The 27,378-nt window shown below is 37.1% G+C and overlaps 1 protein-coding gene across 8 annotated transcripts in view; it reads right to left on the reverse strand.

Moving 5' to 3' along the window:
- Nucleotides 1-27,378, reverse strand: part of TENM1 (teneurin transmembrane protein 1) — a 1,194,370-nt gene that overhangs the window by 229,288 nt on the left and 937,704 nt on the right. For all 8 annotated transcript variants that reach the window (XM_074324280.2, XM_074324276.2, XM_088794943.1 and 5 more), the window contains 3 exons: nt 22,928-23,113; nt 21,352-21,375; nt 19,111-19,257 (listed from right to left, as the gene is read on the reverse strand). In XM_074324280.2, coding sequence (XP_074180381.1) covers nt 19,111-19,257; nt 21,352-21,375; nt 22,928-23,113 — 357 coding nt within the window. The remainder of the gene's footprint in view (nt 1-19,110; nt 19,258-21,351; nt 21,376-22,927; nt 23,114-27,378) is intronic.

A 27,378-nucleotide genomic window follows, 5' to 3' on the forward strand; every position in this document is an offset into this window, starting at 1 on the left:
TTGATTTCTAGTTTCATACCATTGTAATGAGAGAAGACACTTGATATGATTTCAATCTTGTTAATTTTTTTGAGACTTGTTTTGTGGCCTAACATGTGGTCTATCTTGGAAAATGTTCCATGTGCACTTGAGAAGAATGTATATTCTGGTGCTTTGGGGTGAAATGCTCTAAAAATATGGTCTAGTGTGTCATTTAAGGCCACTTTTTCTGTGCTGATTTTCTGTCTGGAAGATTTGTCTACTGGTTTCAGTGGGGTGTTAAAGTTCCTTACTATGACTGTGTTACTATTGATTTCTGCCTTTATGTCAGTCAATATTTATTTTATATATTTAGGTACTCCTATGCTAGTTCACCTCCATGGGCTCCTGTTCCTGTGTGTCTACCCTTTGGGTGTACCACTTGTGGGGCTAACCAGGTATTGCTCTGGTGTGGTCTAAAGCCAGACTCAGGGTGTGTTGTCTCTGTTGTCTCTTGGGAGGGGCTCCTGTTCAGGTCAATTTCAGCCTTGCCTGTGACTAGCTCAGGGCTATCCAGTAGGAGTTTCGCAGCTCTATGTGGTTGGTTGCTGCCTGTGCTGGACCTAGAGGCACGTGGAGGTGGCCTTCTTATGAATCAAGACTGACTGTCACCAGTATTGGACCTGAGGTAGCTTAGCAAAAGGCTCAGGGCCCCCTATTGCCTATTGGTCCAGGACTTTTGCCACCTGTCAGCTGCACGTAAGTCTCAGCTGTTGAAAGAGCTTCCTTAGGTGTGTGAGCCAGGCTGATTGACCTGGTTTCAAGAGTACCTTTGTGAATGCAGCCCTAGGGGTTTGGGGTGGGGTTCCGGGGCATTATAGGGTGTGGGCAGTGGTTTGTACCAAGTTAATGTAGTTTTGGTTCTTATACCAGTGCCAGTCTCGTGACCCCTTCGCAAACAATGCCCTGAGAACCCTGTGGCCAGCCACTGCTTGCCTCAGGCTGGCAGATCTCCAAGAGTAGCCCAAGAGAGGCTGTCATGAAGGTTGTGGCTCACTGCTCACCACCAAAAGCTTTCTGGGCTGCCGCAGGCCGTCTGCTGCTGTAAAAGGCTTCTGCAGCTTATGGGGTGGGGTTGGCTACTCAGTAGCAAAAAGTGCCCCCAGTGATGTAGTACTAGCTGTGTGGAGCCAGGGACCCAGTGCATCACCAAGGTGATGCACATGCGTGGATTTTACCAGACTAATACTGTCTCAGATTTGGCCCTTTGGGGTAGGGTTCAACATAGAAAAGTTGGTGTCCTCCTGTAGGATACACGTGAGGCAGGCTCCACACAGGGACAATGGCTCATCCCTCCAGTTCTTGCCTCAAAACCACACAACTTAGTCTTTTCCTGTATGTCTCTGGCTCCTCTCGAGTTGCTGTCCCTCCAGCGGAGACCAGGTGAGTGTTTGCAAGTGAGTGGGTCTATGTGCAGTCCTTTTAAGAGGGCATCTGTGTTTCCAGCCACCTTTAGTCTTGCCAGGATGGACAGAGTCCTCGCTAATTTTTACTGCCAGGTGTTGTGGAAACTCCTCAACCCAGCATAGGACCCATGGGCTTGGGACCCTGGTGTGCAGCCGTGACCTCTCCCTCTTTTGGGGGGAATCTCTGCCAAGGAGATGTCCCTCCTGGTGTTCAACCACTATCTGTGGGTTTGGGGTCACCCTGTTTCACATCTCCACCCCTCCTACCATCTGGACCTGGCCTCTTTTTAAGATCCTTAGATATGGGTTCTGTTCAGCCAGTCTTCAGGTGATTCTTGAGATTGATTGTTCTATAATTTATTTGTAATTTTGGTGTTATCCTGGGAGGCAGTAGGCATAGTGTTTACCTAATCAGCCATCTTGGATCTTTTGGTAAAGAGTTTTATAAAAAGATCCTTTTCCTGTTTTCTGGAGCTCGGAGCTTAGTAGGAGAAATACGTGTCTAAAACAGCTGACTCTTATCCTAGTTAAAAGTGCCGAAAGTGTTGTAAGAGAGTTACATACAAAGAGAAAGTGTTAGAGTGATTGAACATTATGGACACTGCATTCCACATCCAGTTAGTGAAAAAAAAAATCCTTCCAAGGTCCTTAAAGCAGACAAGTGGCTCTAATTTAGATGTTTAACAAGGATAAATATAAAGATGCTAATCTTTTTGGCTGCAGTGGAATAGGAAGGTTCAGAGAGAGCACCGGTTCCTTAAGGCTGATGATGAAAGTTACTGGCACTGGTTTCGCACAGCTCCTGTGCTAGTTCTCTCTCCCTTACATGGCTGCTCCCACAGAGCTGGAGGGGAATGTACCACAGCTGAGGGCAATGAAAGCCAGGAACACCAAGAGAGTAGGAGTTTGGAACAGTCACCTTAAGGCACCCAGGAAATATTTTTCCCCACATGAGGTCCTTTCAAATTCCCTGTACTGCAGACACTACTTTGATTTAAAATGCAATTCGCTATATGGTGATGGAAGGAGAACTGACTCTGGGTGATGAACACACAATGGGATTTATAGATGATGTAATACAGAATTGTACACCTGAAATCTGTGTAATTTTACTAACAATTGTCACCCCAATAAATTTAATAAAATTAAAAAAAATAAAAATAAAATGCAATTCGCTTCTTTCTAGCCTTCCTGTTTGCTCAGTGTATTTTTGCCCTGATTTCTACTTTTCTGCATACATATTTCTTTTTCACTGATGATTACTGTGTATTTGTTTCAATAAGAAGTCCCCTTCTGCTCCCCTTTCTCCTCTCATTCAGCAAACTATATTAACAGATTTTCTATAGATTTTAGATATCACTACCACCTCTTTCACTAATCCATTATTCTCAGCCTCCTATTAGCACATTACCTATTAACACTGCTAATTAAACATATGGATGCACTGAAAAACTGGCAAAAATATCAGGCTGATTAAAAGCGTTCTTTGATATTTGGAATTGGAGCACAATATACTGAACAATGAATACTGATTTTCAAATGGGCAGTCACCTTTACGTTTCAATCAGTAACAAATGCATTAGTAAAACCAGATTGGGCATTCACAGGTTTCAGCCTGTCAACCACACAATTCTTATTTTTGAAAAGAAATATATTTGAAATAAACAGTAATGCCCAAACGATCTTCAAAACTGGATTCTAAAGCTAAACACAGAGCCAACTGAAAATTGGGACTCATATTCTCATCTAATTATGTGCTATAAATTCCAAGCTAATGTTTCATATTCAATAATTATTTATTATTCAGGGCCAACCCTCTAAGACCTCTGTTTTCTGAGAGAACAGTGAGACTTCTGTTGAATGTAGGAAGGCAGACAAGCAGACCAATAATGGCATGCAACTCCCAAATTAGTATAGGCAACCCCAGTACATGGGCAAAGATCTATCTACCAAGTATCACAGTGGATAACACCCCATACAGAATGTCTAGACTGTTACAGAGAAGTGCAAATGACAGTCACACTGCATGTGTGGGTTTCTTTTTTTAGCTATTAACAGTTCTTTTATTGTTCTGAATTACAACAATTGGAACCCTCCTGACAGCCAGGCTCAGGGTATCAGATATGGGCATATCAAATATTAACTTATGTTACTTTTAGGGCTTGTTCCCTTTAAAGGAATAAAAATAAAAGCTAGCAGAAAAAGAGGAAGGTTAAATTGTCTTGAAGGACTGAACATGGTATTCATTGATCCTAGCTTTGCCAACCAGTTAGAGACTATGCCAGTTGGCTCAATTGGGGTTAATGAAGATCAAGAATACTGGTTTCTTCTGTACATGATCAAGTCATTCACTATGAACCTTTTATTTACTAGATGTATACCCTATCCTTGGTTGAAAGAAGGATTGGACAAGGAAATATACATGATATATAGAAAAAACATGTTTTCCTAATTCTTAAAATGAATCTTAAAATATACATCCTTTCAGAAACAGCACCCATTGGTGAACACACAATAGGATTTATACATGATGTAATACAGAATTGTACACCTGAAATCTATGTAATTTTACTAACAATTGTCACCCCAATAAATTAAAAACAAGAAACAGCACCCATATTATCACCTTGATAAAAATGGACAGCAAGTTCATGGTAGGGTATCCAAAAGGATTTGGAAACATGTACAGATTAATTAATATTTGCCAGGTACGACATTAAGTATAATACTTCCACGTGTATTATTTCAACTAATCCTTGCAAAAACCCTGTTAGGTAGACATTCTCATTTCCACTTTACAAATAAAAGAGGGGAAGCTAAATGTGGTTGCACAGTTGGAAGAAATAAACCCAGTGTGCTGACTACAAATCACATGTTTATTATCATCATCAAAGCAGTATTATTAACACTGACTGACCTAGGCTCTAAGACTTCCAAGTACCTGACTAATGTAAGTATTTGCAACATATGAAGTGGTTAAGGTCAAAGAATCAAACTACTTTGATTCTATCTGATTTTGACTGTGCCCCTTAGAGTCTATAGGATCCTGGACAAATCTTGTAAACTCTTGTATTCTCTTGTAGATGAGTTTCCTTGTATATGAGATGGGGATAATAAAAATACCTGCCCTACAAAGTTGTTGTAAGGACCACATGCTACAATAATCACAGAGCTTAGCACAGTGTTTAGTACATAGTTAGCACTCTTGATAAATATTAGCTATGCCACCGACCAAATTCTATACTGTACAGACTGCAAAGAGTCTAGGGATAGTGTCATGGGGTAGATGCCAATGGTCTGCAGTGGCAGCTTAAAATGTTCAGATTCACTTCTATTGAAGTTGCCTTATCACTGGCCAAAGCGCAAGTAACTTCTGTGTAGCATATTCAGTTCATTAGAATGTGTTCAATTTGTGAACTTTGCTTGGATATGTTGACAGATCAGTAGGATCCTATGTGGCTCTAAATAGAAACTATTGCCACAGTAAATCTTTTTTCACTAAATTTCACAAATTCAGAATTTGTTATCATTTGGCCAGGGGCTGGATTGAAGCTTATCCTTTTCAGCATCTATAGAATAGGGGGTTTGCCAAGCAAATTAATAGTGAAAAAGAAATTGAAGGGCAGATCATTCCAATAAGTTAAACACAATCTTCTTAGGCATTTTAGAAATCCATAAACAATGGACTATTAATAAATCATTCATAAATTTTTACTAAAGCACGCCCCTACTAGGTAGTCCTGTTTGCTGAGTTGCTGCTGTTATATAAATTGAAGGTAATATAACCGTATTTCCTTTGGAAATAGCCTATAATTCTTTCTTTTTTTGTTTATCCAGAGGGGCTTTCACCCCATTTTTTGCTATATTGGTAAAAAGAAAGTGGGAGAGGTTCAAGTTTAGTCAGGATTTGACCTACACAAAACATTGTTATTGCTCTAACCACATACAACTTACTTATTCTGTCAGGAAAGTAAATTGCTTATTCGCCACTAATATTCATGTCCTCCCCATCCCCACCCGCTATCAATGGCTTCCCATATCACTCATAGCAAAAGCCCATGTCCTGACAATGACTGACTTCTGGTTCTTCATCGTTTCTCTCTGACATCTCTGATCTTACCTCCTATTATCCCACAGACCCTCCCCCGCTATCCTTATGCCTGGAATGTTCTTCTCTTCTATATTAACTTGGCTCCCCATTCACCTCATTTAAGTCTTTACTCAAATGCCATCTCTTTAGTGAGGCTTTCTCTGACCAACTTATTTAAAATTCCACCCATCTCCTAAACTCCCTATTCTTTTTTCCCGTTTTTTAATTTTATTTTATTTGCCATCAGTACAGCATAGGGAATATAGTAAAAAATATTGTAATAACTATACAGTGTCACATGGGTAATAGACTTATTGGAGTCATCACTTTGTGAGGTATGTAAAGGTCTAATTACACTTTTTTTGTACACCTGAAACTAATAATAAAAAAAAAGAAAGATAACTCATAGGAGATTATAAAGAAACAAACAAACAAATAAATAAAGTGAGTTCCCTTGGTTCCCTAAAAAAAAAAAAAAAAAGAAGTGTCAATATGATGCTTTTAAACCCTGCTTTAAAATACAAACTCGAGCTATAGATTGTTCTTGAATACATGTGAAAGTAATAGTAAAGACCAAAAAACAAACAAACAAAAAAAAAAACAAAACAAAACTTCATCACACTTATCACCTTCTATCATACTATTTTTTAAGTCGTTTATTGCCTGCCTCTCACAACTAGAATGTAAGCACCATGGAAGCAAGGATTTAGTCTTTTTATTTATTGCTATTTCCTCAATGACTAAAACAAGTGCCTGTCTCAAAGTAAGCATTCAATAAATATTTATTGAACAAAAAAATGTATGTCTTAAAAGTCCTATTTCTCTGACATTTGTAAATTCACCTAGAGGTAATAAACATTAAGCTAATGCATCAAAATAAATGTTCTAAATAGATTCTTCATTGATACCACACCTTTATTACCCACTTTAAATTACTGATTTTCAAACATTATCTCATTCCTTTTCACCCCTGCAAAGTAGGCAGATGTCAAGTATTACTAGCCTTAGTTGATGGATAATGTGACAGATCCGGTCAGAGTGATTAAGTTATAGAGTTTAGATTTTCCAACTTCCACTTATATCTGGAAACACTTAGCAGTTTCGGATCTCATAACTAAGTGATGATCCTTTAATACATGGATTGCTTGGAAATGAGGAGGGTGGGTATGGCCAAAAGACAATAATGAGGAATATGCTTTCTGATGCTTGGTCTTTTGTCCGAGCCAAATCTTAAAAGTAAACATGGCCCTTAAACAGTGCAAATGTTATCAATTCATTGCTCCTTCTATTTCATTTTCCTTTTTATTAAATACTGCAGCATGCTGGTGGTGTTCAAATATGAAGCTTATTGATCCACGAGCTTATCTGTGTTCATAATTCACCCACAGAGCTGATTTCCAGATCTACAAACACTACATCATAAAACAGTTTTGCAAATAGCAATTGTTCTTAATGAATGGTGACTTATTATGAGGAATGATCCTGGAAGATCATTCTCTTTTGGGCAATTAACTTATTGATTTTACCAATGAATATGAATGTGGACCATTAGAAGAGTTTGTACAAGGGAAGCTTGGACAAAGATATGACAACTACTTAAAAGATCAGCAGTGGGGAAAGGCCATTTTAATTAAACACTCTTATTCTACTTTTTAACCTCCTTGACAATTGTTCCAGAACATCACTAACTACTTTCCTTCCTCTATCACTGGAGTGAATAAAACGTAATCATAGTTTGATATCTGAAGATGTTATAAAACTCACACTGTTCTGTATGATCTGGCCAATGCCTACCTTTATATTCTCATCTCCCATAAACTCTCCTTTACTCATTGTATTCCAGCCACAATGACCTGCCTTTCACTTCCTAGAAGAGGCTAGTACATTTTTACCTCAGGGCATTTGTACATGCTGTTTCCTTGGCCTAGAACATTCTTCCCTTCAGGTGAGGCCTCCCTAACCACGGAAACTTGGTTAGGTTCCCCTATATACGTTTATAGCACTCTAAACGTTTTATACCACTCTTTACAGTTGTACATACATAGTTGTTTGTATGGTTTCTTATTTAATATCTGTCTTCCTAGGCCATAAACTCCACAAAGGCAGGAAACTTGTCTTATTTGTCATTTTCTTCCCAGTGCCAAACATAATACTTGGCACAAAGTAGTAATGAATAAATGGAAAACTGGGTACTCAGTATGGCATGTTTGTCTGAAAGCTAAACATGTGAATCAAACATTTGTATCTGCGTTATCTAATAGAACTTTCTTCAAGGATGGGAATGCTCTAGATCTGCACTAATACAGTAGTCCGTAGCCTAATGTGACTACTAAGCACTTGATATGTGGCTAGTGCAACTGAGAAACAGAATTTTTAATGTTATTTAAGTTAAATTTAAATAGTCACATGTGGCTAGTGGCCATATATCAGACAGTGCAGATTTTGATATCTCCAAACGGTTAGATGTTGGATGGTCCACAAACTTAGCCAAAAAACATAAAGAAGTTTGAAATCTTGTATGAGGTCCAATTTATCATTTTTTCCTATTATGGTTTCTTTCCTTGCTTTTATGTTTTTAAGAAGTCCCTTCCCATCTTGAGATCTGTCACCAATATTATCTTCCAATTGTGTTTGAGTTTTCTTTTTCTTTTAACTCATTAATCAGCTGGAGTGTTTCTACTTATCTTATTTGTTTATTTTTTTTTGGAATCTGTTTATTTTTTTTGGAATATGGTATGAATTGAAACTCTAAGGTGTTTTTTTTTTTAAATATTTGTCTCAGCACCATTTATTTAACAGTGCTTCTTTTTCTCCACTGATTTTTTTTAAATTAAAGTTTATTGGGATGACAATAGTTAGTAAAGTTACATAGGTTTCAGGTGTACAATTCTATAATACATCATCTGTATATCACATTGTGTCCTGCACTAATTTTGATACTGGTTTTATAATATACCAAATTTTGTGGCGTGTGTTCCAGAGTTTTTATTCGATAATATTGATCTGTCTACTCTTACATCAGTACCACTTTGTTTTAGTTATTAGAGCTTTAAAATATTCTTTAACATCTGATAGTTCTGTCTTGCTCTCACTAGCCTTTGTTTTAGCTATCCTGATTCAGTTAATATAATGCCTAACTTTTTTTCTCATGTCAATTCATATGTGCATGTAATAGTGATCATATTTTCCAAATGCCAAATCAGGACACATGAAAATGAGGTCATCATAATGTTAAGTCACCTCCTCCAAGCACAGGGTTATGCACATGGTAGGTGCTTGTTGACTAAAGGGATAAATGAGGTGAAGGCATTTGATTGATTTGTGATTTCTAAAGTAATTAGTTCTTATAAATAAAACCCACAAGATACTTTTCCTTTTCTTGCATGTTAAGAAAAAAATCCAAGGGTTATTTGTTCCCTGTTCTGTTTTTACTGTTCAAGGAGCTGTTAGGTAGCTCCTAGCCCAGCTATGTCACTTACAAATTCAATGCAACCCAATTAGTTACTAAGAGTCACAATGCATTGAATCAAAGTGTAACTAAAGTCAAAGCTGCAGGAGGTAACAGCAATAATAGTGAGTATTCAAAGCTTTGAATGCAAGAAAAAAACCGACCATTCTTTAAGCATCAGCTAGAATATGGAGTAATCAGGTAACAGCTATTTGAAGCAACTGCTGGAAAGTGATTTTTCCGATTGGGAAGATTTTTTAAGAATTACATTTAAAAAATTAGGACTGTTTTTTTCCAAAAGGATCAAATGACATTTTATGATTTAATTAAAATACACACACACACACACACACACAGAAATAAGTATGCAAATATTAATAATTAGTCATGTTTGACAAAATGAATCCAGCCATTCTAGATAGCCAGAAAGCTGAGACCACCAAATGAAGGATGTTTAATGTATTCTGAGGGATGATATTTATACAATATAAAAATGAAATTACTAGGACTTCCGGAAAAATGGCGGCGTGAGGTGAGCCTCTGTAAAGCTCCCCTGGAATTTACAACGAATCGAACAACAAAAACTCCACAAAGGACTCCCTGCACAACAGACAGGCAAGACGAAGAGGCCCACTACCGACTGAAATCACCTACAGGTGGGAGATTCTCGCGAGTGGAGGGAGGAGGAAAGGGAGAAGTGCGCGGAGACGGAGCCGCGCGGGCGCAGGACGCAGACCTAGCTCGGTGCTCCGAGCTCGCTGCTTCCCGGAACCACCACAGCTACGGGAGAGGGAAAAACTCGGACTGCTAGGGCTCCGCTTATAGCTCACAGGGCTGAGGGGACAGCATATAACACGGCTGAACCCAACGCTCATGGCAGAGACCTCGGAGAAAAGACTGAAAAAAGGCTGAAAACGGTGGTTTAAGCCCACACTGCCGAGCAGAGAACGCAGCCTTAGGCACTGAGACTAGCCGCCCCCTCCCTCCCCTCCCAGAGCTCGCCCCGCCCCCACCTGCCCAGTGAGAGAAGCGAAACAGTAGCAGTGTCAAATCAAAACAACAGAAAATTTGCTATATTTGAGAACTGTGGCTCACAAACACAAATTCACAGCCCAACTAGTTCTGGCAAAGGGGAGAGATCTCTGGAAGCAGGACCGGCTGTGGTGGTGGTCGCTGCCATTGCTCTGGGCCACCTCTCACAGCTCACCCCACCCCTGGCCCCACCTATCTGGGCGGATCCCTGCAGGAGTAAACAGAACTGCTGAAACATACGGGCTCTGAATCAGGAGCTGGAAGAGCTTTGGAACATCAAAAGCTCTCCGCATACCCGCATACCCACCGGGACACTGCGCCCTGTGACCTAGACGAACTATTAACAGAGGAGAAGCCCGTCTCCCAGGGAATCCCCCCATTGTGTGAGAAGCAGGAATAGTGCAGAGAAAACAGCACTACCGTGTGGGAGAAGAAAAATAAATTGCAATTGGAGAAATAATAAGACATTCTACAAACAAGTACTGGAAAACAAAAGAAAGACCTCTTCCTATCAACCTGTTGCAGAAGTCACTCCTATAGATGTCTGGGAAGAGAAATAGTAAACCAGTAATCGCCATGAATAACCAAGGCAACAAGATAGCTCAGAAAGGAAGTGAAAAATCTCCAGAGAAGGCACTTAAAGATACAGAAATATGTGACTTAAGTGACAGAGAATTAAATTGCAGTTCTGAAAAAAATTAACGAGATACAAGAAAACACAGATAGGCAGTTAAATGAACTCAGAAACTCAATCAAAGAACAGCATGAGCATTTTGCGAAAGAGATTGAAATTTAAAAAAAGAACCAAAGAGAATTTCTGGAGATTAAGAACTCAATAGAAGAAACTAAGAATGAAATAACCAGCTTAGGTAGTAGAGTTGACCAGATGGAGGAAAGAATCAGTGACATCGAAGATAGAAACCTGGAAATGACACAGATAGAAGAAGAAAGAGACTTGAGACTTCAAAGAAATGAAAGAACACTACAAGAACTTTCTGACTCCATCAGAAAGAGCAATATAAGAATAATGGGCATACCAGAAGGAGAAGAAAGAGAGAAGGGAACAGAGAATATATTCAAACAAATTATCGATGAGAACTTCCCAAACTTGTGGACAGAACTGGAACCTCGAATCCAAGAAGCAAATAGAACACCTAATTACCTCAATCCCAACAGGCCTTCTCCAAGGCACATTGTATTGAAGCTGTCTAAAATCAACGACAAAGAAAGAATCCTCAAGGCAGCCAGGTAAAAGAAGACGATAACATACAAAGGTAAGCCCACTACATAATCAGCAGATTTTTCAGCAGAAAGTCTACAAGCCAGGAGGGAGTGGAACCAAATATTCAAACTATTGAAAGAGAGAAATCATGAGCCAAGAATAATATATCCAGCAAAGATATCCTTTAAATATGAAGGAGGAATAAAGACCTTACCAGACATACAGAAGCTGAGGGTATTTTCTAATACACGACCTGCACTACAAGAAATACTAAAGGAGGCTATTCGACCACCATCAACAGGGAAAATTTGTGGCAACCAAAACTCAAAAAGGGGGAGAGTAAAGGCCTGAACCGGATATGGGAATGAAGAAAGTAAGCGTGCTGAAGAAAATGGAATACTCTAATTATCAAACTTTCTTTTACATAAACTTAAGGGTAACCACTAAAAAAATATCCAGAACTGAAATATATACTGAAATAAAAGAAGAAACAGAGGGAAACATCATAGAATACCACCACACAGAAATAATAGACAACAACAAAAAGGCAAAGAAACGATGGAGACACAGCCTTTCCAGAAAAGTAAAGATACAATGACAGGAAATCCTCACATATCAATAATCTCCCTAAATGTAAATGGACTGAACTCACCAATAAAAAGGCACAGAGTAGCAGACTGGATCAAAAAACTAAACCCGGGCCGGCCCGGTGGCTCAGGCGGTTAGAGCTCCGTGCTCCTAACTCCGAAGGCTGCCGGTTCGATTCCCACATGGGCCAGTGGGCTCTCAACCACAAGGTTGCCAGTTCAATTCCTCCAGTCCCGCAAGGGATGGTGGGCTCTGCCCCCTGCAACTAAGATTGAACACGGCACCTTGAGCTGAGCTGCCTCCCGGATGGCTCAGTTGTTGGTTGGAGCGCGGGCTCTCAACCACAAGGTTGTCAGTTCAATTCCTCGAGTCCCGCATGGGATGGTGGGCAGCGCCCCCTGCAACTAAAATTGAACACGGCACCTTGAGCTGAGCTGCCGCTGAGCTCCCGGATGGCTCAGTTGGTTGGAGCCTGTCCTCTCAACCACAAGGTTGCCGGTTCGACTCCCGCAAGGGATGGTGGGCTGCGCCCCCTGCAACTAGCAACGGCAACTGGACCTGGAGCTGAGCTGCGCCCTCCACAACTAAGACTGAAAGAACAACAACTTGAAGCTGAACAGAACCCCCCACAACTAAGACTGAAAGGACAACAATTTGACCATTGTTCCCCAATAAAGTCCTGTTCCCCTTCCCCCAATAAAATCTTTAAAAAAACAAACAAACAAAAAAAAAAAAAAACAAACAAAAAAACTAAACCCAACCATATGCTGTCTCCAAGAGACACATCTCAGCTACAAGGACAAGCATAGACTCAAAGTGAAAGGGTGGAAATTGACACTCAAAGCAAATGGTACCCAGAGAAAATCAGGTGTAGCCATAATGATACCAGATGAAACAGACTTCAAGGTGAAAAAGATAACAAGAGACAAAGATGGACATTTCATAATGGTGAAGGGGACTATACAACAAGATGACATAACAGTCATCAATATTTATGCACCCAATCAGGGAGCACGGAAATACACCAAGCAACTACTAACAGAACTAAAGGGAGACATTGACCAAAACACAACTATACTAGGGGACTTAAATACATCATTGACAGCTATGGATAGATCATCCAAACAGAAAATAAATAACGAAATAGTAGCCCTAAATGACACATTAGATGAAATGGACATAATTGACATTTATAGAGCACTTCATCCTAAAACATCAGACTATACATTCTTTTCTAGTGTACACGGAACATTCTCAAGGATAGACCATATATTGGGACATAAAATCAGTCTCAACAAATTTAAGAAGATTGAAATCATACCATGCATATTCTCTGATCACAAGGCTTTGAAATTGGATATCAAGTGTAAAAAGAAAGCGGGAAAAAACACAAATACATGGAGACTAAACAACATACTTTTAAAGAAGGACTGGGTCAAAGAAGAAATTAGAGGAGAGATCAAAAGATACATAGAAACAAATGACAATGAAAATACATCCTACCAAAATTTTTGGGATGCAGCGAAAGCAGTTTTAAGGGGGAAATTTATCTCATTATAGGCCTATCTCAAGAAACAAGAAAACTCCCAAATAAATAACCTCATGGTACACCTTAAAGAACTAGAAAAAGAAGAACAAGTAAAACCCAAGGTCAGCAGAAGAAAGGAAATAATAAAAATTAGAGCAGAACTAAATGAAATAGAGAACAAAAAGACAATAGAAAAAATTAATGTGACAAAGAGCTGGTTCTTTGAAAAGATTAACAAAATTGACAAGCCCTTGGCTAGACTTACTAAGATAAAAATAGAGAAGACACTGATTAACAAAATCAGAAACGTAAAAGGGGAAGTTATCACGGACACCACAGAAATACAAAGGATCATCCAAGAATACTATGAAGGACTATATGCCACCAAATTCAACAACCTAGAAGAATTGGACAAGTTCTTAGAAACATATAGCCTTCCAAGGCTGAACCATGAAGAACTGGAAAATCTAAACAGACCGATCACCAGTAACGAAATTGAATCAGTCATCCAAAACCTTCCCAAAAGTAAAAGTCCGGGACCAGATGGCTTCACTAGTGAATTCTACCAAACCTTCAAAACGATCTAATACCAATTCTGCACAAACTCTTCCAAAAAATTGAAGAAGAGACAGTACTCCCTAACTCATTCTATGAGACCAACATTACCCTGATACCAAAACCTGGTAAGGACAGCACAAAAAAAGAAAACTGCAGTCCAATATCTCTGATGAATACCGATGCAAAAATCATAAATAAAATTGTAGCAAATCGAATACAACAATGCATTAAAAAGATTATTCATCACGACCAAGTGGGGTTCATCCCCGGGGCACAAGGATGGTTCAACATCCGCAAATCCATCAATGTGATACATCACATAAACAAAATAAAGGACAAAAATCATATGATTATATCAATTGATGCAGAAAAAGCATTTGACAAGATACAACATCCATTTATGATTAAAACACTTAATAAAATGGGTATAGAAGGAAAATACCTTAACATAATAAAGGCCATATATGACAAGCCCTCTGCTAATCTCATAATTAATGGAGAAAAACTGAAGCCCTTTGCTCTACGTTCAGGAACACGACAGGGATGTCCCCTATCACCTCTGCTTTTCAACATAGTGTTGGAAGTCCTTGCCAGAGCAATCAGGCAAGAGAAAGAAATAAAAGGCATCCAAATTGGGAATGAAGAAGTTAAATTATCACTCTTTGCAGATGACATGATGCTATATATAGAAAACCCTAAAGACTCCACCAAAAAGCTATTAGAAACAATCAACGAATACGGTAAAGTTGCCGGCTACAATATCAACGCACAAAAGTCCATTGCCTTCCTATATACTAACAATGAAATCTCAGAAAAAGAAATACAAAAAACAATTCCTTTCGCAATTGCAGCAAAAAGAATAAAATACGTAGGAATAAACTTAACCAAGGATGTGAAAGACCTATATGCTGAAAACTATAAGACATTTTTGAAAGAAACTGAAGAAGACACAAAGAAATGGAAAGACATTCCATGCTCATGGATTGGAAGAATCAACATAGTTAAAATGGCCATATTACCCAAAGCAATATACAGATTTAATGCAATCCCCATCAAAATCCCAATGGCATATTTTAAAGAAATAGAACAAAAAATCATCAGATTTGTTTGGAACCACAAAAGACCCTGAATAGCCAAAGCAATCTTAAGAAAAAAGAACTATAATGGAGGTATCACACTTCCTGACTTTGGCTTGTACTACAGGGCTACAATAATCAAAACAGCATGGTATTGGCAGAAAAACAGACACATAGACCAATGGAATAGAATTGAGAACCCAGAAATAAAACCACATAAATATGGACAGATAATTTTTGACAAAGAAGCTAAAAACATACAATGGAGCAAAGACAACCTCTTCAGTAAATGGTGGTGGGAGAATTGGATAGCCACGTGCAAAAGAATGAAACTGGACTGCTATTTGTCACCATGTACCAAAGTTAATTCAAAATGGATCGAAGACTTAAGCATAAGACCTGACACAATAAACTGCATAGAAGGAAACATAGGTACTAAACTTATGGACCTTGGGTTCAAAGAGCATTTTATGAATTTGACTCCAAAGACAATGGAAGTAAAAGCTAAAATAAACGAATGGGACGATATGAAACTTAAAACTTCTGCATAGCAAAAGAAACCATCGACAAAATAAAGAGGCCACCAACTGAATGGGAGAAGATTTTTGCAAACAGTGCCTCCGATAAGGGGCTAATATCCAGAATATACAAGGAACTCATGCAACTCAACAACAACAAAAAAAGCAAACAACCCAATTGAAAAATGGGCAGAGGACTTGAAGAGACATTTCTCCAAAGAGGATATACAAATGGCAAATAGACATATGAAAAAATGCTCAACATCACTAATCATCAGAGAAATGCAAATCAAAACCACAATGAGATATCACCTCACCCCAGTCAGAATGGCTATCATCAACAAGACAAATAGTAACAAATGTTGGAGAGGCTGTGGAGAAAAAGGAACACTCATACACTGTTGGTGGGAATGCAGACTGATGCAGCCATTATGGAAGGCAGTGTGGAGGTTTCTCAAAGAATTACGAATAGAATTGCCATATGACCCAGCAATCCCTCTCCTGGGTATCTACCCAAAAAATCTGAAAACATTTAGATATAAAGACACGTGTGCTCCAATGTTCATTGCAGCTTTGTTTACGGTGGCCAAGACATGGAAACAACCAAAATGTCCTTCGATAGATGAATGGATAAAGAAGTTGTGGTATATATACACAATGGAATACTATTCGGCAGTAAGAAAAGATGATATAGGAACATTTGTGACAACATGGATGGATCTTGAGAGAGTAATGCTGAGCGAAACAAGTCAGACAGAAAAAGCAGAGAACCATGTGATTTCACTGATATGTGGTATATAAACCAAAAACAACAAAAGAACAAGACAAACAAATGAGAAACAGAAACTCATAAACACAGATAATACTTTAGTGGTTTCCAGAGGGTAAGGGGGGTGGGAGTGGGGGGTGGGAGATGAGGGTAAGGGAGATCGAATATATGGTGATGGAAGGAGAACTGACTCTGGGTGATGAACACACAATGGGATTTATAGATGATGTAATACAGAATTGTACACCTGAAATCTATGTAATTTTACTAACAATTGTCACCCCAATAAATTTAATAAAAAAAAAATAAGAAAAAATAAAAAAAGTAAAAAAAAATGAAATTACTGTCCAACATCTTAGTCATAGGGCTTTCAGAGATTATTTAATCCATCTTTCCATCTCAAGGTAGAATTGAATCTATATTTATAATCAATATCATTTTAATCTTACTAAAGGACAAATATGGTAATTGGAAATCTCAAAGAGCCTTCCCCTGTCCTCCCTAAAGAAAGAATCATAAAAATACACTGAACTCATATCAGGGTGTTTGATTTTTGATTCCCACATAGATACACAGTTTTAAAGAAATATTCAGAGGTCAATACACATGCAGCAAAATCTTCTATACCTTTTGTATCTATGTATACAACAGATATTAATTGATGATCCTTAATATTTAATTGATCCACTCATTAAACATTTCTGGTTGCCTTGAGGTGACCTTGAGGACATAAAAATGCTTGATAATTAAATATTCAATTAATTATTTTTATCAAGCTGTATTTATTAAAACAGGAAATTGATTTAGATAAACCCTAACTGAGTCAGAAATTATAATCGCATAGGACATTAATGTATTTTCTGAACATAAACTTTTTAATCAATATATCAACTGAGAAATCTCTATTACTACCTCAAATCCTTTTTGGAATGAGGCAGACCACCTAGGTTTACACCCTGGCTTTATCATTTACTTGCTGTATATTCTTGAGCAACTTATTTAACCTCCGTGTCTTGGTTTCCTAATTTGTAAAGTAGTGTTAATAGTAATTCTACCTCATGGAGATTAAATGAAAATATTCACATAAAGGACTGCCTTGCATAGAGTAAATCCTGAATACATGTGAGCTCATATGATTAGTGATTATATTCGGCATATAACTCTAGACTTTGGGTCATGCTTAATATGCAACAAGAAAATCATATAGATAGAATATAATTAAGTGCTTGATCATATGGTGCATCTGATAATCATTATCGAATATTGGGGTGGTGGATGTCAGAGGTTTCATGAGAGATATGGCTTGAGTTGGGACTTAAATGATGGACAGAGAATGATGGGTGTAAAGGAGAGGGCTCACCCGGTAAAGAGGCATATAATGAATAGGAAATAAAGGAAGGTGAAGATGAGTCTTGGAGGGCCATAAAAGTCAAGTAAATAATTGATAAGTGCAACATTTACTTGAAAATCTCACTTTGGCTTCCCAAATAAAAAATTCCATTTAGATAGGCAATAAAGAATCTCATCAGAAAAAGGGTCTGTTATCCTAAGTTTATTGCATGTGTGTGTGGGATGGGGTGGTGGTGTAGTTTATCATCTTTTTAAGTAGTTTACGTGAATTATCTCACTTAATACTTATAACAACCCTTTCAGACATTTAATATTATAATTAGCCTCATTTTGGAGATCAAGAAATTGAAGCACAGAGATATCAAGAGACTCTTCCAAAATCATACAGCCAGTCAGTACAAAGCAGAGTTAGTATTTGAACCCAGAAAGTCTAACTTCAAGCCCTGTGCTCTTAATCACAATGTTGCTTCCACTTAAAGTTCACAATGTCTTAAAACTTTTTAAGGTAAATCGCTAGCCAGGACAAGTAAAAGAGGAAACACATACACTTAATTTGGTTCTTAAACTATGATTGTTACCTTCTTGATTTAAGCCCCATGTTTGGATTCAAATGACAATTGTCTAAGCAGTATAGAAAGCCGAGGAATCACATTTAATAATCTACTTCATTTTAAGCTAATATACAGAAAAGAAACTTTCTGTTAATTTTATATTTCTTTGAGTAGAAAGTAACAGAAAAGTGAGGATTTATTGTTTTAGGATCATTCAGAGGTGACATGCACTGTTTTGAGGTACTGTTGTACAAAGTATTGGATGATTTTATTTGCTTGGCTGAAATAGAAGTGGTTATCCTGAGGCCTTGGAGCCACATATGGCTTTTTAAAATATTATGTGCAGCTCTTGAATTAAATATAATTTTTTTACTGTGAATTGTCTCGATGCCTGTATTAAGTGTTACTGAAAGGTAGGGACACAAGAGGGAGCTCCAAATAAGTAAGAACAAAGAAAACGATTTCATATTGCATATAATGCAAGCTACACTAGCATATGACAGTTTGGACAGGGATACGCTGACTTAATTTGGTATAGTAAATGCCATAGGTATGGGAAGAAGCATGTTTTAGTAGTAAAAAAAAACAGACTCTGAGTCAGAAAATCCTGAATTGGAATCTTGGTTCTGTTACTTTCTAGCTGTGTGACCATGGAGAAGTCACTTATCATCCCCACTCCATGCATTGGTTTTCCCATCTATAAATAGGGAAAATAGTATCTATACCTCATAGTGTTGTGAGAATTAAATGAGATATAATGCATGCAAAGAGTTTGAATTATTGCCTGATCGCAGTAAATGTTCAATACATTGAGATTTAAAAAATAGTATGACGTTATATAACTCAATATTATTTATACTAAGGATTCCTAATTTTCACTCTTGACCAGATTAGTCATCACTGCGCTAGAAGCTGGGCTATTTCTTCCTTATATGAACATTTTATAAATGACTCACCTCCATCATTGTCCAAGTTATCTCCACAAAGCATTTCCATGACAACATTGCAGCCTGTCCCACTCCAACCCACCTGACATACACAGTGCCAACCATTTTGATCTAGGGTACATCTCCCATTTCCAAAGCAGAGCCCTGGGCAGCCATCTGAAAAGACAGCAGAGAGTAACAATCATGGAGACATCAGAATGGGATTGGCCAAAAATGCTGTATCTTCCTATAGAGAAGCATCTCCTCATCTGGGCTCCGTTTAGATTAGGTGTTGAATAAATGGAAGAAGAGCTTGCTTATCAAAACTACCCAGGGAACTTGTTATCCCTTACTCTGCTGCGCTTTTCCTTAGAGAGCCAATTAGCATTATTAGTGTTAATCCCAATTCCCAGCCTCTGGTTCAGATAGGATGAAAACTATGGTGGGGTAAGAAATGTTTATTGTTTCTTTTTGAAAAAAAACACAAAAAACTTATTTCCTCATTTCAATCAAAACTGGATGGATAATATTGTATCTAGTGATGGCCAATAAGCTGGGAAAAAGCAGCAGTTTCTAGGAAGAGAAACTTCCCCTACTTTTAGTCTGTGTGGATTTTCCCTTAGAATGTATGGCTTTGGGATTTAGGTATGTTGGTATACAGTTCAGACCATACTATTAAGTAAGTATTTGCTCGTATAGTGCCATAGAAATTGCTGCAGTTCCTTTATATCTATTCAGTTTTTCTCTTCAAGATTATTAATCTTAGGGCTAAGGATTGAATTTTTACTTATCTGGTTATCTCTCTTGGAAGCCAGCAGAATATTATGCCAGTAGTGTTTTACAAATGTTTATGGAATTAGTGCATGCCAAATTGAGACTTACAGAATTCTAGAGAATAAATGGATAAACTTAGTCAAGAGGAAAGTGTCATGCTTAAATGACTTCTGTCCACTGACAAACCACAAACACTGACCATGGTCTCTGTTCAGACTTTGAATTTCTCAGGGATACCCTACTACTCTTTCTACAAGTAGTTCAGAGTTAGGCTATTATTCCAAAGGGCAACTGTGCATGTGCCAAGTGCTCAGTGGGCAGATGAACAGAGACAGCAATAATGGCATAGAGCTTCTGGAAATATTTCCAGTAGCAATATAAGACCAGATCTGGATTTTACTGGAGATAGTCCGATCAGTAGTCTTTTCATTTTCTGTCTTTGTAAGAAAATTCCAGAAGTATAAAGAGCAAAGGGATGTTTTATTTAAAAAATCTGTAGATGTAACCCAGTGTTCCTTCAAAATGGTTTTCCAAGCAACTACCAACAGACCAAAGGAAGAAAATCCTTTAAAATGAAGTGAAAAATGGCTGTTAGAAAATATGACAAGATTATTATATAGTTGTCCCTCGGTATCCATAGGAAATTGGTTCCAGGACACCCTGAGGATACCAAATTCCATGGATCCTCAACTCCCTTATATAAAATGGTATAGTTCTGAGGTACATGTCTTTAGGTGATTTTGTTGTTGTGAAAACATCATTGAGTGTACTCACATGAACCTAGATGGTGTACAATTTTACAATTACCGTAATAGGCTATACCATCTAGGTTCATGTGAGTACAATGCAATAAAAGTTCAGGTTTCTTTACATTAGCATCACGACACACACACACACACACACAGTTGGCCCTCCATATATATATATTTAAGAAAGAAATTTATCTAGTTCCATTCTCATGGATATACAAAGGATAAGGGAATTTAGGGATAACTTGGAACGTATTTAACCTTCTGAGGCTGAGGTCGTGAAAGGCACTAGGATATCCAACAGAAAAACCCTTCATGTCTCTATCAGAGATACTGAGTGGGGGGTGGATGATGGAATACTTATAGAAGAACAATTCTTCTGACCTTCTAAGGACTTGGAGCTATATTGTTACGTTAAGGAAAAAGTTCAGTTGTCTACCTAAACCTAGTTAATTTAATAATTACCTATCTTTGTTACACACACACACACACACACACACACACACACGGCTCAACTTAAAGACAAAGAAGATTACTTCTTAAAACTGCTTATCAATCCATTACATGCTATGGCAAAAAAGTGACGCTTGGAGGTTGTTAAAACAAATTAATATTTAGTCTGACTATTGCAGCATGAACTTGACAATATTACACTTAAAACTGTCAAAATGAAAGAAAAAAACAACAACCTTTCCTTTCCCACATGCATATTTTCCATTTAAAATAAAACTAGTGAGAAAAATCTTACCTCGGACAGCATCTAAGTAGTGAGCTAAAAAGGGGAGAAAAGAGTGATTAAAAGAATTTCTGGGAGACCAAAGCTATACAACATGTACTAATGGTTTACCATCTGCTGCCTGGAAAAAGAACAGTAAACTGTGAACTGCTGAATGCTTGCAGCTCAAAAGTTAGTACACTGGCCTCTGTAGTTTGTAAATAACATCTTCTGTAGGAAAGATATTAATGGCTTTTCTGCAAGAAACTCTATTAGATTTCCTAAAAAGTGTCATATTTCATTAAAAGTATAAGAAATGCATTTTTACCTTTCAGTAATAACTTTCATGAAAGAGCACTATCTTGAACTTCTTATTAGTAATATCTTTAGGAGAGAGATCTTGAGTAAACACCTCTGGTAATCATCACAATATTTAAAATCTGTTATGTGAAGGCAATAAACTTACTGTAGTGCAGGAGTGTAATTACTTAAGCTGCATCTGAATCTCACCCCTCACCACTTTTTTAATGAATCTTAAATATTTTCCATAGTCACAGAACAAGACTTACTGCACCTTTAGTAGAGTAATAATGCAGTTTATTAAGATTATATATTATGTATATTACACATTACTTTGGCAGGTTCCAACCATTATAACAAAATATCTCCACCTAAAAATGGAAGCTATAGTAAAGATTGATGGGAGAAAAGACCCTGAAACAACAAATTGGATGTCCAGAGGCCCATGCTTGCCTTTGCTCTGCATGAATTTTCTCTGTGCTCATGGAATGCCACTGAAACACTCTGTGACCCACTTTCCTTAGCTGAGCAGTGGGAATCATACCTATCCTTCTGTATATGCAGGAAACCTTTGTGACAGATATGGGTCAAGGGCTTTGATTTTTTTTTTCAGAAAAATAAACTATTTTAAAATTGAAACCATTATTATTAGTGTTTTTTACAGTGTGAAGACTAGGTGATAGATTATTCCATAGGCTTTCTCATACACACAGACTGTTCTCCCAGGCAGCATCCTGAAAATTAGTGAAATTGGTGTCACTGGATGAGAGAGGGTGGATGCCTCAGTACAAACTCTCTCTGATACCCAGTGAACAATTCGACACAGATGTTCTATTGATGGTAAGTCAAGAGTGTCTTCCTCATATACATTAAAAACAGCCCCTAGTGATATCAATTGGCCCCTGTTAAAGTTGTCCCATTTAATGAAACTGCCTCTAAGTGCTTTCAACTGAGACAACTTATACTTTTCAAAAGGAAAAGTGGGCAGTGAATGTTACCTTCACAATAAAAGCACTTCTCTTATTAACTAATGGCATTTTATTCCAATGTATCATCTTTCATTTGAGTAACTCAAAGTACTTGAAAGCAGAAAATAAAAGGAATACTGAACTAACGAGAAAGGAAATGACAAACATTATCAACAAAAGAGGAAACCTCTCAGTTAATGAAACTTTCAAACTATGGCTAACACTTCTCCTTCTCTCCTCCAACCTGAAAGTCTATGAAAAGCCTGGTGATTGACTCGCTAGACTGTATTTACTTCTTCAACTAATCCAATTTACTTTTTTCTAAGTACGGTAGTACTTACCAATTGTGCAGTGGTCGCCCTCCCATCCAGGGCTGCACTCACATTTTCCGTCTTTGCATTGGCCATGCTCAGCACAGTGAGAATGACATGAGCGTTCTTCACATGTTGGTCCTACCCAGCCTTCTTCGCATTGACAAATTCCCCTTGAGCAGACTCCATGGCTACCACACTCCATGGTACAGAGCTCTGTGAGGAATTAAAATAATATATATTTACATATTTTATTAAAACCAGAGTCTACTATATCCAAAAGATATTTGAATCACCAAAATGTCACAAAGACCTCTAGCATTTGAGTGAATGTACGAGGAACTCTGTAAAAGAGATAGCTAACTATATATATATATATATATATATATATATATATATATATATAAAATTATAGTTGACAGTCATTATTGTTCACCTTCAGCTTCAGGTGTACAGTGCAGTGATCAGGCATCTATATCATCCCTGAGGCGGTCTCCCTAATGGGATAAGTGTCCACTGGATACTCTACAAAATCTTTACAACATCATTGATTACATCCCCCAAATTGACTTTTGTATCCCTGTGGCAATTAAGAATAGAGACAGTGGAAATGTAATGGCTGTATGCGATGTCAGAGGGGTAGTTGATGGGGGGAGGGGGGTTATCACTGTGTGAGGAATATAAATGATAAATGTCTATTACATTGTTTTGCACACCTGAAACGAATAAAAAAGAAAAAAATACAAAAAAAGAGATAGTTAAGTCTCTAAGTATAAAATAAACTCTAAGTCAAATTGACTCTGAGAAGTTCATAAAATGATAATGGCATTCAAGGTTTAGAAGTGAAGTCAATGCCAAAAAAACGTCAAGTAGGTTTCACTAAAATTCATTAAGATCACAAATAAAGTTGCAGAGATTTTATGATGCCACAAGAAATCATTGGGGGGAAAACACACACACACACACACACACACACACACACACACACACACACTGTACAATAATGACCTAACTTCATTCAAGAAGAGAGGTTCTACAATTGGAAAGGTAACTTTCTAATAAAATTCATCATGTAAAAAGGTAAATCTGGCAATGTTGATAATCAACTGGTTTCCCTAATCATACTAACAATATTTGCATTTACTTTAAACATTTAAAATGACTCATAGCTGGTTAAAATACAGTGTTTTTATCTCAAAATGTCACTCAATATTTAGTCCATATCATCAATGTATATACTGGCTCTGCTGAGGTTCTCTCCATTGTCCCCTGACTTTTTGTTGAGAAATGTTGATTATTAATAAAATTATTACAGTAGAGAAGCCAAAATAAAAGCTTGGCATGTCTTTTTTAATTGAATACTCTTGTTGGAGGTGGAGAAGGGAGATAAAAGCCTAAGAAATGCAATAGGCTTTGAATACAATTGGCCATATATCCTTGAAGAGGGTGTTCTGGAGGTCAAATTGTCTATCTTCCATAGTCTTAAGTTCTGAAACTGATTTTTATATATTAAGAGGTATTGACATGTGATATCAGTATTACTCTATATTACATGTAACAAAGGTCTTTATATGTAACAAAGGTTTCCGCTCTATAGACAGCAGAGTTGTTTTTCAGTAAGTGAGAATATTCTTTTGATAAAGCCATGGTTATGGATTTTACTACTATGCAGATCAGTTTCTTCACTTATTCACTCTAAAGTATTCTTTGAGGGATCAAGTTATGATAGAAAGAATAGTGGATCTGAAATAAAGATTCCTCCACTTAAAAGCTGTGTCAGGCAAATTACTAACATGCTCTCTTAATCTCTGTTTGCATAACTACACAATGAAAGTAATATTTACACCTTATAAGGCCATTGGATAGATTTCAGATATATTTTGGAGACAGAACCAACAGGATTTCCCCCACAAGATTGGATATGGGGAATGAAGGGAAGGGAAAAATAAAAGTTTTGGCTTAAACAAGTGGATGGATAATGCTGCCATTAATGAAATAGGAAAGGCTGAGGGAAGAATAAAGGTGGAAGATCAAACATGTCAACTTTGAGATAACATATAGATAGCCAAGTGAAGATGTCAACTAAGCAGTAGGATATATGAATTTGACAGGCTAAGGTTGGAGATATGAAACAGGTAATCATTAGCATATAGGTGATATTTAAAGACATGGGACTGGATGATATCCTAAAGAACAAAGAATAGAAGAGCCTCAGGAATGAGCTTGGAGGTATCCCATGATTTAAAGATAAGGTAGAAAAAAAGGAACCATCAAAAGAGAGTGGGAAGGAGAGGGCAGTGAGTGATAGGAAATCCAGGAAATTGTGGTGTAACAAAAGCCAAAAGGGGACACTTTTTCAAGAAGAATGTAGTACAATATTACTGATAGGTGAAGTGAGACATGGGTAGAAAAGTACCTATTGGATTTATCAACATGGAAATTGTGGGTGACTTTAGGAAGAGTTATATTGATAAAGTGGTAGTTGGAAAACAATATTGAAATGGGTGAAAGGAAAGAGTGAATGGAAAAGTGTGTGGGATTACCAGGTTGTAAGAAAAGTCCAGGGCCCATAAAATACAAAATGGGGGCATGGCCTAATAAATGGTAGCTCAAGTAGGTTAATCTTGAAATGGCACTATTTTCTTATATTGGTTCTGAATCTCTGATTGATAATCTGGATTTGTAATTTCAGCTCTTGTAGTCAACCTGAGATTGTAATTATGCTCCCCTTAGTGGCCTCCCCCAAGATACTAAAAGCTGGTAATTTTACTAACAATTGTAACCTCAATAAATTTAATAAAATAAAATTAAAAAAAGAAAAGAAAAGCTGAACTGAAAGACCTTTCTAAGATTAGGGAGTTAAATTGGTTACAGTCAATCAGGTCAGAGCTAACTGAAACAATTAAAGGCAAACATTTTGCATATTTTGCTTTATACAACTATAAATTTCAGGCATAGAGGAGTATATCATTATAGTGATTTCCTTAAAAAATAATACGACTAGATGAAGAGTGTCAGCAAAATGTCAGACTGGGCTATCCTTAAACCATCTCAATATAAATCCTTAGAAATGTTGAATATAATGTAGTGATTTTTAAAACTGCATGTCTTAGCTCACAAGACAAGAAATTCTCGTGTCAGAAGTTAAAAAGGATGCTAACAGCCAAAGAAGTAAACATATAAGTTAACCCTCTGGCGGCCTTGCGGTATTATTATACCCAGTAATAACTAGGGTATTTATGTTCACAAAGGGAAAAGAGATAAGGTCTTTGGACCATTTAAGATGGGGAGATGGACTGAAATTCCTGCAGAAAGCAAGGACCCCTGAAATATCAGTTAAATGGAAACTAATAAACTATCCACTATCTCAGAGAGATAGCAAGGAAGTATTGACTTAATTATTATTATTATTATTATTATTATTATTATTATTACTACTAGTAGTAATAGTAGTAGTAGTAAATTTGAAGGTTAGAAAATAATACTGAAGTAAAATTTTGCTTAATAATAATTGTGCGATGGGAATGCCTTGAGTGAAATATTTCTAAAGCCTGATTATTCAGGAGTTAGGTAAGAGATACTTTGTCAACTATGCATATAAAAATTTACAGTTGTAATTCTGTTTCTAGTATTGTGACCTAAGAATCTCATCTCTTCTGATGAGAACTAGAATATCTAGACAAAACATATTTAAAAATATGTTAGAAGTTACTGGAGTTCACAAAAGAGGAAGGAATTATTGGGCCAAGTTCCAAAAGAAAAAGAAAACCCAGAGAGGAGAGTCTGACATTTATGGATGCTTTTCCTCTAGAAGTGTCCATTGATTCTGGTAGAGCTGCAAGCTAAACTATCTGCATTTTTGTAGGAAACACCATTTTTACTTGATAAGTGGGTGACAAACTATTGTCATTCAGACATTTTTTTGAAAGTGAAGGAAATAAGCTTAACACTTCAAGGAAAACTGGTAGTATTTGTTAATAATGATAAAATTTGAGCTTTCAAACAATAAGTAATGATATTAACAAATGTGGTTTTAAGAAATGTGCTTTTTAATACTATGTAATGAAATGTATTAATGTATAGATCTGTGTAATATGGTGAACCAGGATTTCTCAAATGAGTAATTGATGATGTTACAAAATTATCCATTTAAATTGCAAGATATAGCAATAGATTTTAATATAACAGAGTATAAAAAGTTCATTTCATAGTGTGTCAGATTTCATATTGCAACTAACCTATAGGAAACTACCCTTTGTTGAGTTTGAATATTTCAATATCCAAGAAGACTGCCACAATTATTGTAAAAGACTTAAAATGCTTTCCACTTTTTCAACTCTGTATCTATATGATGCCTTATTACCTTCATATACATTAATCAAAATAGCATATTGCAAATGATTGAATGTACTTCAATGAGAATTTCACTTTTCTCAATGGATATTTTTGTTTTGCAAAATAGTGTTGTTTTTCATAAAATA

This window comes from Rhinolophus sinicus, chromosome 18 (genome assembly GCF_057876585.1).
Source record: "Rhinolophus sinicus isolate RSI-liver-muscle chromosome 18, RSI-T2T, whole genome shotgun sequence".
In the NCBI taxonomy this organism is placed as follows: domain Eukaryota; kingdom Metazoa; phylum Chordata; class Mammalia; order Chiroptera; family Rhinolophidae; genus Rhinolophus; species Rhinolophus sinicus.